The sequence below is a fragment of the Eptatretus burgeri genome, chromosome 10 (assembly GCF_056783735.1).
Source record: "Eptatretus burgeri isolate ZD-2024b chromosome 10, Ebu_testis_v1, whole genome shotgun sequence".
In the NCBI taxonomy this organism is placed as follows: domain Eukaryota; kingdom Metazoa; phylum Chordata; class Myxini; order Myxiniformes; family Myxinidae; genus Eptatretus; species Eptatretus burgeri.
Genome location: NC_140970.1, coordinates 41,092,604 through 41,106,672, shown reverse-complemented (window position 1 = coordinate 41,106,672; position 14,069 = coordinate 41,092,604). Strand labels below are relative to the sequence as shown.

Below are 14,069 nucleotides of genomic sequence, written 5' to 3'. Positions count from 1 at the left end.
ATGTTTACATCATGTTTTTTCATCTTCTAAAAAGATAGCTTTTCAGATGACTAACTTAGTTATTAAATGTTCGAGCTCAAACAAATGTTTATTTGTTCTTTGTTTCATAACTACAGGGTGGGATATTGAGAATTGAGTTATTCTGACTCGCAACAGCAGTTGGAAAGGCCTGAAAGCAAACCTGATTATTTTGGAATTATTTGAGGATCTGAGCTTGAAAAAGAAATAATCACTCAGGCATTTTTCAAGTGTTGTTTTTAATCACACACACTGTTATATGCACATCCAGGGTTTTTACCAATTCAAAGCTTCTGCCACACCAAAGTTTTTGAGCCTTCCTGTTGTATCCACAAAGTTACATCGTGACTAAACTAGCAATTTGGGATGTTGCAGTAATTTCAAATTGCTGTTCATCAAATAATTAATCTGCACGTTAGTGTAAAAAACTACCCGCTTTTGCACATCAGGATTGTGAGCATGCTGGTTCACAATCCATCGGGTAGTCCCATTCAAATTGAACCAGGAGTTCTAAATGAAGAATCCTTTATCCACCCTTATCCACCATCTACCACATATCCTGGTTTCTAAACTCGTGTCCCCATGTTGAACCACATGGATCTCTCATTCTGAATACGAGGGGGAGTCAAAAAGCTTTCCCTTTTCAGCTTTCCATCAGAGCCAAAAACACGACTTCTGTTCCAATGGCATCAGCAAACTCACTTTTTGTTTTTTTTTTAATATAAAAAGATTTTTTAGAACTGAGAAGAATGTGTGACAATGGCTGGAAACTCCATAGAAAATGAATAACATTTCTGCTGAGTTTTGCTGGCACAGAGCCATTCTTTCATATATGGGGTTTCAAAAACCTTTTTGACTCCTCCTGTATAATTGTCCGTGTGCTGGTGGACAACTTTTAGGATTCATTCTGTTGTTCATACCTTTTGAGTTCCTAATAATGAATATTCCATGCATTTATTTTGAGGGATCTCTAGACTTGTGGAGTAGAAACCTTCATGTCTCCTTTGCAGAAATTATTTATTGGCAGAAATGTCTTTATTGGTTGATTGGGAATTCTGGGAATTTTCTTGTTTTAAAAAAAAAATCATGAAAATCTATCCCTCGGTTTTAGTAAGAAATCAAAAGGGTCAAATTTGCCTGTACAGTGGAAATGGCTTATTATTGATGTAGTTTGAAGCCTCCACACATCCTGATGTGGAACCATTCACGAAGCTTGGTTTGTTTTCTTATGTCAAATCATGATCTGGTTTCAGTTGCCTCGTATACAACTCTCAGGGTGCCCTAGTTTTAATCTTCTTGGAGCCTTGGCAGGAATACTGAATGTCCTGGGTTATGATTCTCCAGGTTTCCTAGTTTAGAACTGTTCAGGTACCCGAGTTTAAAAGTCCCTTTGGGTGTCCTGACTTGAATTCCTGGTGAACTAGTTTCGACCTATCCAAGAGCTATGGTTTTTGAACCATATGTGCCGTACTTTAGACTTGTCGAGGTACCCTGGTTTAAATACTCCAGGTGCTTGTTACGATCCTCTTTGGGGTGCCTCGCTCCGTGCACCCTGGTTTCTTTTGTCAAACGGTTTCTTTCAATCCTATTTCTTTTTCTGTTAACATTTAATTTTTTTTTTTTATCCTGCATCTGATGCCAAAACAAGATAAGACAAAGGCAAACATGTAAATTGTACATTATCTGCCTTCCTTAACTGTTATCTGATTCCATAAATGATGCTTCATTGTAGCAAGCATCGTCAAAAATGGAAATATACTGTAAATGAAATTAAACGACTTTTATTGCTACTGTAGGATAAGTTTCTAAACCATTATTGTTTAAAACAAAATCATCTGCACTACAATCGTTTGTACAGCTGTCGGGTAAGTTGTATTGTTCATATACAATGGTTTCTGGCAACCACTGTTACATCGTTATGAACAATAAACACTGTGGTAAATTTAAAAGCCGTTGTGGTGATCTTCTTGTTACTATGATGTTGTTGATATTGTTATTATTATTCTAAGTATTATTATTGACAGTTCCATGAAAATGGATATGTATTTTCAATGCCAGCAAGTACATCAACAAAAATACATATTGCACATGAAAATAAGATTAAAAAGGAACAAAAGTTCACTTGAACAAGCATATCTAATCTCCGTGGACATCTGACCCAAGGGGCATTGCCTGGGATCAGCGACACGCCCGCTTGAAACCTCTTCTGCCCTCTTCCCTCTTCACAATCCACTTCCTTCCACTCCCCCAGTCTAAATGGCATTCTCACTTCCTCGCAAAGACCCTGTCAGTTTATCACTCAGAATTATTTGGGTAACAGTGAGCTTGAAACATCTAGGTCTAAAAAAAAAGCTAATATCTGCAATTTGTAATTCTTCGAGGTGTCACTTTTGTCTGCCTTGAAATGTGGTACATCCTAAGCATTTTGGAACAGCAGGCCTTCCGAACCTTCCTGTAATTTGGTGATGGAGGAACTGTTCACTATAGTCGCAACAAGCAAGGATTAATCAGGAAGGTAGGTAGTTCTTTGAACAAGCTGGATAAAGTCTCTGCTGCTTTAGGATTAAAATGTGAAAGGTTACAATGAAGAGCTCAGACTGCTGGTTCTTTTGGAATCTCAAATAAATTATACGCGTCTTTCAGCCACCATTCGGGTGAAAAGGGAAGAAAAGGAACATGTACAAGAAATGGTGATACCAGCAGGAGAGTAAAAGGAAGTCACACCAAAAATATTTGGCATTGGTCATATTTAAAAGCATATGTTCAAGCTGAATGCTCACTGGGAATGGGAAAGAATATTCCATGCAATTCCCTATCAATTGGTATATATATTGTGATTGTAAGGCCTAACATCTTGTGAGATGTCACGGTTTAACATGTTCTTATAATCACAGGTTTCCATTCACCGGAAAGGATGGCTTTTGCACAAACAGCACCGATCGATGACACGCTTGTGAGATACAGATATAAAAATGAGTTGGTTAAACAATAAATGAATAAAGCAGTAATAAATAAATAAATAAATAAATAAAGCCTCCCATCCAAAAACTATGCAATCACATCATGAAGAGGCACAATAAGGAGTGATCTGAGAAACAGAGTACAGGTTCCTCGCAATGATATTGGTGGTGCAGGCATTCTCACTCTGTCCTGAGAAGAATATCAGTGTTCTTCTTTCAGGGTCATACACTTTCCTTCAACAATCTACGGTACCTACGACCATTCCGGAATTAATACCACAGCACGGCTGAAATCAAACATAGTATGTCGTTTACGAATAGTTTCTTCATCATCCTCAATCGTTTTTCTCTGCTTTACCTTCTACCCAATTTCCTCCAGCTTACTAGCTCTCTCCATTCTCAGTATGATCCCTGCCCAGTTATCTCTGCAATCCCCATCTGGTTCTCTCTATGATCCTATTTCCATCTTTCACCCCTACTCATTTTCCTGTTTCTGGCTCAAAGTGTCACTGGTGGTCATCTACAGCAGCCGAGCGGTCCAGCAAGCACTCGGAAACTGCTATCGGTCTTGGGTTCTGGATCTGATGTGAGAGGATGAGTGCCGTTGGAGGATGGCAGCCCATTGGATCCAGAAGACTGGGTCGGGGTGCACGTCATGGAAGCACCTGCTCTGCGGGAAACAACCAGGACTTGGGGTCAAACGTATCGATCCTCTTGGGCTTATCAACATTGAGTTGCCATGAGTACCAATGCTTTATTTTCATGCCATCATGTCATGCCTTGAATGACATGTCATGCATTGAAACATTCGTTTGCTTTGACTTTTACAGATGATAACGTTCGCATGAATAGAAGGCTAAAAAATGAACGGAAAGTGCAAATGAATATTTTGAGAAAAGAATGACAAATAGGAAATTTGATTGTTGTAAAACTCCAGGACCACAAGACATTGACAACGCAGTGTAGAATAAGGTACGGTCGTAATATGTTTAGATAATTAGTGTATGATTGAGGACATCGTCCCTTAATATGTTAAAGTGAGATACAAGAAGACTGAAGCGAGTCTCTCAAAACAACAAGAGGAAAAAAAAAACTCAAACAGATGGCACACATGATCTCATGAAGTTTTAGGTGTACGAGCTTTGCGCTCAGATGGGAATGCCTGCAAGCAGACCAACTAAAAAAAATTGTACTTAAAATATTATTGCAGCCTTGCTTGCAAATTATTGTTGTTATTCTGCCATTTAACATACATTTACGGTCAGAGGCAATATATTTACAGGATCCAAAATAGTGCAGTTGTACTGCACTGGTGAAATTACCGAAATTATCTTTTTAAACTATGAAAAAAATGTTTCAGGAAGTAAATACAGGAAGTTTAAAAAAAACAAGAAAAGAATCACAAACATGGAGCAATAATACATGGGATGGATTCGAAGAAGCAACAGATCATTGACATCCAACCTTCTTGTGGCGTTAGCTGGGAAACATTTTTGCCAAAGTCTTTCATGAATCGGTTTATGTCCTGAGAGCGAAGATGGTGAATTTGACATGGTGAATTAAACAGGAATTTGTAGTTTGTTTTGGGTGCCGACAATAACTCGCCTCCTCTTTGAAAAAGGCAGCGTAGAATCTTTAACATTCACAAATGACCAGGGATGGCAGTGGGGTTCTGCGACTTAACATCCATTTGATGGATGGAGCACAGATTGTTGTATCGTCTTGCAAGTGAAACATCAGGATGATAGTTTATAGCTGGGTCGACATTCAAGCCTCCACACTTACTTCACTTACCTTGGCAGTGATATTCATGTCTCTGCTGGCTGTGAGTCAGAGGTCAATAGACATCTGGGTCGGGCCTGGGGAGTCATGGATTCACTGGATCATGGGGTGTGGCGCTGCCGGTACCTGTGTGGGAGGACGAAAGTCTGAGTCTTCAGGTCCTTGGTGCTTCCATTCTTGCTCTATGGATGCGAGACTTGGACTCTGACCAAGGATCTGAGACGGAGACTTAATTCCTTTGGTACCAGGTCTCTTCGGAGAATCCTTGGCTATCGCTGGTCGGATTTTGTGTCCAACGAGCGGTTGCTGAGAGAGACTCGGATGAGATTTGTTACCTGCATGGTCCGTGAGCGTCAGTTGCGGCTGTATGGACATGTGGCTCGTTTTCCTGATGCTGATCCTGCTCACCAGATTCTCTCAGCGAGGGGGTCTCTTGAGTGGAGGAGGCCAATGGGCCGACCACGTGCCTCGTGGTTGCGGCAGGTTGACCGGCATCTCAAGGAGATGGGGATGGGCCTGACACCTGCCTGGGGGATGGCCAGACGGAGGCCCCTGGAGTACTGGTGGAAAGTGGACGCAGCGACACGCTGTTCTGGCACATGTTCTCATACCTGACCTGACATTCAAGCACATTCTAGACAGCTCTGAGATCAGGTGAGCACATATCCTTCTAGGGTCTAGGTTATCTTACTAGCCCAATAATAATCAACAAATTTGACAGTTGTGCAAATCGTGAAAAAGTCCAGGTGGGGACAAGTTCAAGCTAGGGGAGATACAACTCAATAGTGAGTGCAATGTGTAATTTGTAGTTGGGGGTAGGTAGGTTGGTAACTGTATATTTTTTGGACTTGTGTTAGAGATGAGATAGTCATTGGTTATCAGATAACAGGATGACATTGGATGAGAGATGGGCTATGAGCCTCATCAAAATGAGGTAAGTGGTGAGACTTGCGAAGTCAGCTATTATGTTAATTAGGTAGAGGATAGTGAGACGTAGCAGGTTGGGAATCATAGTAAAAATGGACATCCGTGTGGTGGATAATCCTGGGCAGGCAAAAGCCTTTGCTCAACAACCTTCGACTCAGAGGCGATATAGACAGCCATGTTTTGAGGAGGGAGGAGTGTGCCTGAAATCATAGGCATAAAGGTCCATTTGCCAAGAAACAGAGATGTCTTCGACAGAGAGAGGAACCAGATCAGGGAGAGGAGATTGCGGTGAAATTGCTTCGCTGGGATCACGGTGTCATGCTCAGGAGGAGGGGGAGGGAGGAATTTCTCTTGAAACAAGGATGCTCTCAGCTCAGTGTTCACGTTACAGTGGGGTCTGACTCAGATATTTGGAACATCCTATTTCTAAAAGGCTTGTGAGGTGCTATCAGGTCCATTCATTGCACTGGTGATTACCATCACCGAGGTGAAACTGTTCCCTACGTGACACTGACATTGTGGATCTATAAACCGGTATGCTTTGTATAGAGACAATAAACAATACACCGTTTCTGATCATCGTGCATTACACATCTTATAATGTTGTCTTCTGGTACTGTTTCATCATCTGGTTCACAATTTCCTTCATTGTAAATTTATTGCAACTGCCATAACTGCTCACTACACGTCAAGTCTATTTTCACTTCCTTGACGCAGCATCAAGTCAAGGTGCCCACATACTGTGACTGCTGCCCGAGTTTCAGAATTAAATGATTGTGAATCGACACATTTTGTGAACTAGTGTGTGTGTGTGTGTGTGTGTGTGTGTGTGTGTGTGTGTGTGTGTGTGTGTGTGTGTGTGTGTGTGTGTGTGTGTGTGTGTGCTTTAAGGATATGTTTTAAGTAATCTGGGTACTTAGAGTAAATTGTATAAACGGTAAATAAAGAGTTTGTTTTCTATCACCAACATTGTGGCATGAGTTCTCTTTCACTGGTATTGGCTGTTTCGGGCTAAGGCCTACGTCACATTTGCCACGGCGGCCGTGGGGTCTCCAAAATGTACGGCCACCAGCAATTATAAAGCGGCCACAGTATTTCCACGGTCACACAGTGTAGCAGTCACATATGTTTTTATTTTTCGGGGAGCCGCACGGCGTGTTTATAAATTGTGGAGACCGAAAACGTGGGGGTGCCGTACGGTCTTTGAATTGATGTCGCACGGTGACCTTAGGGCGTTCCTGTGGCGGCCATAGAATTTTCAAGGTGCCCGTAAGGCGACCGCAGGGCGGCCCTAAGGCGAACGTGCGGCCAGACGGACGGTAACGAGTGGGTATATATACCATTTATTTTTTTACTGAAATAAAAATATAACAGTTCGGAATATACCAGTACGTGGTGCCCCCAGAATCCGAATTGAATTCGTTCCAGGAGGCTGTTCGGATTGCAAAAAGTTGGATTCCCAAACTATTTCCCTATAAGAAATAATGGAGTGAATTAATCCGTTCGTGGACCCAAAGAAAACCCACTTTCAAGACAATTAAAACTGAAATTCCCCATGTTTAAGATAAAATAAGATGAGTAAATGACCTTCAGTGGCGGTGTATTGTATGTAAACTGGTACAATCACCACATCCAAAGGTTCACACAGGCTCGTGCTCCGGCCTGGGTTCCGGTCGCTCGCGCACGCTGTGAGCGCTGCCCCCAAGGCAGCTCAGCAAACATCATGCCCCCAGAACCACAATCACTTTCATCAAACGCATCGGGCTGACGTAATCATGGATATTCCAAATTACAACCTGTTTTCTGTGAAATTCAATCCTTTCCCGACAGTCCGTCACACCACGTGATCGGATTGCTTTTTTGTTATTAATTAAAACACAAGATGAGTAAAAAAAAAAAAAAAGCACAAATCAAGGTGAAAACACGAGGTAAAGTAGCGATCGACACACGAGAGATACTTTCACCAGGACTTCCTTTCACGAGGGCTTCCACCGAGGAACTGAACGAACAAAGCGCGAAGATATGGCTCGAACAGGTGGGGGAGACACGTGAACAAACATGGACGCCACGTCGTGTTCGGTTTTTTCAAATGTATTAGGTTTTTAAGGCAAAATTCATTTTTCATTGATAATTGTGGTGAATTGAAGGACGTGATGTGTGATCACATGTCGCACGGCTCGAGCACGGAATAGATAAAGCTAAGGTTCCGCTCGGTCGGGGGGATTGTCCCCGGGGCATTGTCGTTTACGGCGGCGGCTCACTTGGTGCTCGTTGAATGGTGAGAATTGAGAGTATATCGGACTCCGTGCTTATACTGATTTATTTTGCGGTGATTAGTTGCACGTGTATACCTTACTGCTTATGTACTCCTTGCTGCGCCTGTATCCCCTGATGTGCCCGTAGAAGCGGCTTCAATCAAATGGAATAAAGCCTACACTCTGAAGGTTCTTCTCTCGTTTTCATTTCAATTTATTCCATTTGGTTTTCTCGGCTCTCTCAACCAACGATGGACAAGATCTACAAACCAGAGAGGTTCGACGCAGACCCAAACGCGACTGACTCAGAAATGAAATGGTCGCATTGGTTCCGTTCCTTCTCACACTATCTGACCATCATCGAAGAGGGAGCCGACAAATTGGCCGCCCTTGTGAATCATGTCTCGCCCAGCGTATACAGGCTCTTCTCGGAGTGTGACACCTACGAAGCAGCGATCGACGTGCTGCAGGCGCTCTACGTGAAGCGCAAGAACGAGGTATACATACGACATCTTCTCAACACGCGCAAGCAAGCAGCCGGGGAGACAATCGATCAGTTCCTGCAAGCTCTGAAACAGCTGGGAAAAGACGGCAGCTTCCGGGCCATAAACGCCGAGGAACACCGAAATGAAGCGACCCGGGAGGCATTTATCCAAGGACTCAGATCAGCCCACATACGGCAACGCTTACTAGAGAAAGCGCAACCCACTCTTGAAAAGGTAGTCGACCAGGCTCGAGCGATGGATACGGCTCAGCAGCAATCTGAGTCATTTGGGACACCGATGCTGCTAATGAACGCCGCTACGGTGGAAACTCAAGGAACCCCACAGACACAGACACAGCCTGACACAGGGGATGGAGAAAAACCCGAGGAGTCGGATACCCAGACATTGTCAAACTCCTCAGCAACTACTCCGGTTGGTAAATGCTTCTTTTGCGGATACAAAAGACACCTCCACCACAAATGCCCCGCCAGAGATGCCACATGCATGAATTGTGACAAGAAAGGGCATTATGCCAGGGTATGTAAATCTACTCTAAGGAGAAATAAACCCACTTCTGCGGCTCTCTACTCACAAAAGAAACTAACTGCAGCCTCACCGGGGAATCTATCCAAGGCTATCATCAACGTACGAATTAACGGGCATATGGCTGAGGCTCTGATTGATACCGGTAGCTCTGAAAGTTTCGTCAACAGCTCGCTAGTGAAGGGCAGGAAATGGAAGATCCACCCGACAGACAATACGGTATGCATGGCCGCCACATCACTACAGTCCCGCGTACAAGGGTACTGCAATGTTGAATTGGACGTAAAAGGGTACACGCATCGGAATGTAAGGGTACTGGTGCTTCGTGATTTATGCGCAGACGTAATTATGGGTCATAATGTCCTCAAGCAGCACACGAGCGTCGAAATACCCTTTGGAGGAAGCAAACCTCGTCTAATTTTAAATGCTTTGACCACCGCGGAGGTGACGTCCCCCCAGCTGTTCGCTAACTTGTCGCCGGACTGTAAACCGATAGCGATCAAATCGCGGCGATATACCACTGCTGATACGAACTTCATCGCTTCAGAGACCAAGCGATTACTGGAAGAAGGAATTATAGAACCGAGCGATTCGCCATGGCGCGCACAGGTGTTGGTCACCGCCAATCAGAATCATAAGAAACGAATGGTTGTCGATTATTCCCAAACGGTCAATCGTTTCACCCAACTCGATGCCTACCCTTTGCCACGCATAGACGAGATGGTCGAACGCATGGCCAATTATAAGATATTCAGCACCATCGATTTGCGAAGCGCCTATCATCAAATTCCCATCCGAGAGGAAGACAAACCTTACACCGCATTCCAGGCAGGTAGACGCCTCTACCAATTCAGGAGGATTCCGTTCGGTGTCACGAATGGAGTAGCTTGCTTCCAACGAGTTATGGACGACATCATCTCAGATGAAAACCTCAAAGACACTTTTGTTTATGTGGACAATGTCACAGTGTGCGGTAGGGATCAGGGGGAACATGATATGAATCTGGACAGATTCTTGAGCATTGCTAGAAAATATAATCTGACCCTCAACTACGAGAAATGCGTATTCTCGGCAAGGTCAATTGACCTTCTCGGCTACACGATAGCCGACGGCACGATTAAGCCAGATCCTGAACGATTGCGCCCACTTCGTGAGCTACCCCCACCTCAGGACCTGCAGACAATGCGCCGGGTGATCGGCATGTTCGCTTACTATGCAAGATGGATTTCCCAATACTCCGAGAAAATACATCCCCTAGTGCATTGCAAAAACTTCCCACCAGATGCCGCTGTTGTGACAGCTTTCCACAACCTCAAAGACGATATCAGTAATTCCGTGGTATTATCGATCGATAGCTCGGTGCCCTTCGTGGTGGAAACAGATGCTTCTGATCACGCGATAGCTGCTACGCTTAATCAGTCTGGGCGACCCGTCGCGTTCTTCTCGAGAACTCTCTCTGGAAGCGAGCAGAGACACGCGGCAATAGAGAAGGAAGCGTACGCTATTGTCGAAGCCCTACGTAAATGGAGACATTATTTACTGGGAAACCACTTCACGCTCGTCACGGACCAACGATCCGTGGCATTCATGTTTGATGGGAAAAATAACGGGAAAATTAAGAATGAAAAAATTATGAGATGGCGGATAGACCTAGCCTGCTATAGTTACGACATTGTTTACTGGCCCGGGAAGGAAAACCCTGCTGCAGACACCTTCTCTCGGGTCTACTGTTCGGCGACAATCAGTCGGGCTTTGCAAGACCTCCATGTGTCTCTGTGCCACCCGGGGGTAACCAGAATGGCACATTTCGTGCGCAGACAAAACCTTCCCTATTCTATCGAAGATATTAAACAAATGAATGCTTCATGCCCTGTTTGTGCTGAACTAAAACCCAGATTCTATGGCGCGGCTTCTGGCAGATTGATCAAGGCCACTTCTCCCTTTGAGAGACTAAATATCGACTTCAAAGGGCCCCTGCCGACCAAGACAGACAACAGATACATATTCACTGTTGTTGATGAATATTCAAGGTTCCCTTTCGCATTTCCGTGCTCGGATATGACCTCGGGCACTGTCGTGAAATGTCTGTCTGACCTCTTCGCTATGTTTGGGAAACCTTCGTACATACATTCAGACAGAGGGCCGTGTTTCATGTCGGCCGGGCTAAAACAATTCCTATTAGAGCACGGCATAGCAACTAGTCGAACGACGGGTTACAACCCACAGGGTAATGGGCAGGTGGAACGATATAATGGAGTTATTTGGAAAGCCGTATCTCTGGCATTGAAATCAAGAGGACTGGGGCCCGAGCAGTGGGAGGTTACCCTTCTCGACGCTCTGAATTCCACACGCTCTTTGCTCTGCACGTCCACCAATGCAACTCCTCACGAACGAATGTTTACTCACCAGCGACGTTATGTTGACGGCCAATCGGTGCCCAACTGGCTAACCCATCCCGGAACAGTGTTCATGAAACGCCCGGTACGACAAAGCAAGTATGAACCCATGGTGGAGGGGGTCGAGCTCATCGATACTAATCCAGAGTATGCTCATGTCAGACTCCCGGATGGCAGGGAGACCACTGTGTTGGTTCGCCATTTGGCTCCCTCAGGTACTCCTCCCGCAGGTACACCACTATCTGGCACTCCTCCCTCTGACATCCCCTCCCCAGGTGTTCCCCCCCCCCAGGAACTCCACCCGAGAATGGTGGCGACGGAGCTGCCGCGTTCCACCCGAGAGCGATCGGGGAGTCATCCCCGGCACGAGTCGAGGCTCACCAAGAGGATCGGAAGCCTCCCTCAAGTGAAACCGCCATTTACTTCCGGAGAGGTCGACGGATAATACCCCCTCGCCGACTCGATCTGTAAAGGGGATTATCGGCATCCTCGATGCTCATGCTCCTATATGCTCGTTACATAATATATCGATGCTCATTACCATGCTCCTACAACTCAAAATAATCCTCACTGCTTGGCATGTATGCTTCTGTAGTTTAGATAGTTCGCGTTGCTTGAAATGTATACTCCTGTAGCGCTGAAGTAATCATGGTGCGTTAGTTGGGCCTCTAGTTACATTTTAAAGACGGGGAAAATGTGGTGAATTGAAGGACGTGACGTGCGATCACATGTTGCACGGCTCGAGCACGGAATAGATAAAGCTAAGGTTCCGCTCGGTCGGGGGGATTGTCCCAGGGGCATTGTCGTTTACGGCGGCGGTTCACTTGGTGCTCGTTGAATGGTGAGAATTGAGAGTATATCGGACTCCGGGCTTATACTGATTTATTTTGCGGTGATTAGTTGCACGTGTATACCTTACTGCTTATGTACTCCTTGCTGCACCTGTATCCCCTGATGTGCCCGTAGAAGCGGCTTCAATCAAATGGAATAAAGCCTACACTCTGAAGGTTCTTCTCTCGTTTTCATTTCAGATAAGAGCTGACGGCAGCCGCACGAATAACGCAAGTCCACCGTACGCCCTACGTACGGTCGACGTGGAACACAACTACAGCATGTCCAATTGCTACGGCCAACGTAGAAATGAAGAAAGTTATAACTCCGCGTTATAATTCCACGGCGACCCCTACGGCCTGTAAAATATAGCCAAACGGCGTTGGACCACCCTGAGGCCACCACAGAAACTCTGCGGCCGCCGCACGTTTCTGTCAATTCAGAGGGCGTACGGCCGCCATATCCTCGCCGTAGAGCAAATGTGACTTCAGCCTTACTCCAACCGCTCAGAATCCAGGCTGCAACTCATTTTGTGACCTGAATGTGTGGTTACTGCCTTTTTGTGGTGGTCATGTGAGGACTGCCCTATGTGCTATCAAGACCACTAAACATGTGCCAATATACACATGGGTGGGGTACAAAAATGTAGCATCTTTCAAATGCTTAATTAATCTTACAAAAGTAACATAAATTTGCAGTAAATTCAATTTTAAAATGTGTGTGTGTGTGTGTGTGTGTGTGTGTGTGTGTGTGTGTGTGTGTGTGTGTGTGTGTGTGTGTGTGTGTGTGTGTGTGTGTGTGTGTGTGTGTGTGTGTGTGTGTGTGTGTGTGTGTGTTTAGAAACCCCCGCCCCCTTCCCCCCCTCATCGACTTTCTCAACAATCCTCTGGAAGAAGTCCTTTCATTCAAGTTTTTGGGTCTCACGATCTGCCATGATCTTTCCTGGGAAAGCCACATTTCCAACCTCGCCTCCAAAACCAGTCGCCCACTGGGAATCCTCCGTCGTGCAAAGTCCTCTGCTCCTTTAAATGCTTATCTATATTTTTTTATATTTATATAAAAATTATATATTTTCTTACTCGTCATGTATACCTAAATTGTACGCTGAAATTTTTTTTAATTGCTGTGTCTTGTACTATTGTAAGTCTAAAGGGTTATGAATGAATGGGACATGGTTGAGAGATGAGCACCTCAACCCCTCTAATGTACTCAACCCCTCTAATGTACTCAACCCCTCATCCCCCAGTTTCACACCGACACTATTTGTTGACCCCTTATAGTCAGCATCTCAAATAGCCTCTTGTAGCTCAGCTCCTACCACCTGGCTTATCGTACAGAACCTGTTTCAACAAATAGTGGAGGTGTGCAAGGAAAGTCTGGCACCTTAAAAACAGACTGCTCTGGGGATGTGGGCCTTGATACCCATTGAGAAGATTACCCACCTTGGAAAAGGAAAACTCTAAATTCAAACTAACAGTGGTAGGTTGTTTTTTTTTTTTTACCAGCCAACATGGGGAAGTCACTGCATTGTCAACACTATAGGGACCTTCAATGGCCTCGCCATTTAAATTTACCTGGGGTGGGGTTGGGCATTCTTTTGCTGTGGTTGGGAGGGGAGTGAAGTGGGATGGGGGACTTTCGTTGTGATCGATTGTCCCTTCCTCTGCATGCAAGCCATAAAAACATATGTTGTTCTGAGACAATTTCTACTTGTATTTGGGAAAATGAGTAAAGAAAAATGTTTCGACATTTAAAATCTTACAACACAGCAGTATGCAAATCAGAAACATCAGATGGAATTTAGAATGTTTTGGTCCTTATATAGTACAAGAAGGAAAGCCCATTAAAATAGATGAGGATATTGAACGCTAA

General features: G+C 44.6%; 1 protein-coding gene across 3 annotated transcripts in view; it reads right to left on the bottom strand.

The window, feature by feature from the left end:
- Positions 1-240: 240 nt before the first annotated feature.
- The window catches only part of LOC147018391 (mitogen-activated protein kinase 8), an 84,162-nt gene continuing 70,333 nt past the window's right edge, over positions 241-14,069 (bottom strand). For 2 of the 3 annotated variants that reach the window (XM_085897983.1, XM_085897982.1), the window contains exon 13: positions 241-3,643. In XM_085897983.1, coding sequence (XP_085754109.1) covers positions 3,495-3,643 — 149 coding nt within the window. In that variant the 3' untranslated portion in view covers positions 241-3,494. Of the gene's footprint in view, positions 3,649-14,069 lie in introns of all 3 variants that reach the window. The other variant, XM_085897984.1, reaches the window with a different exon arrangement.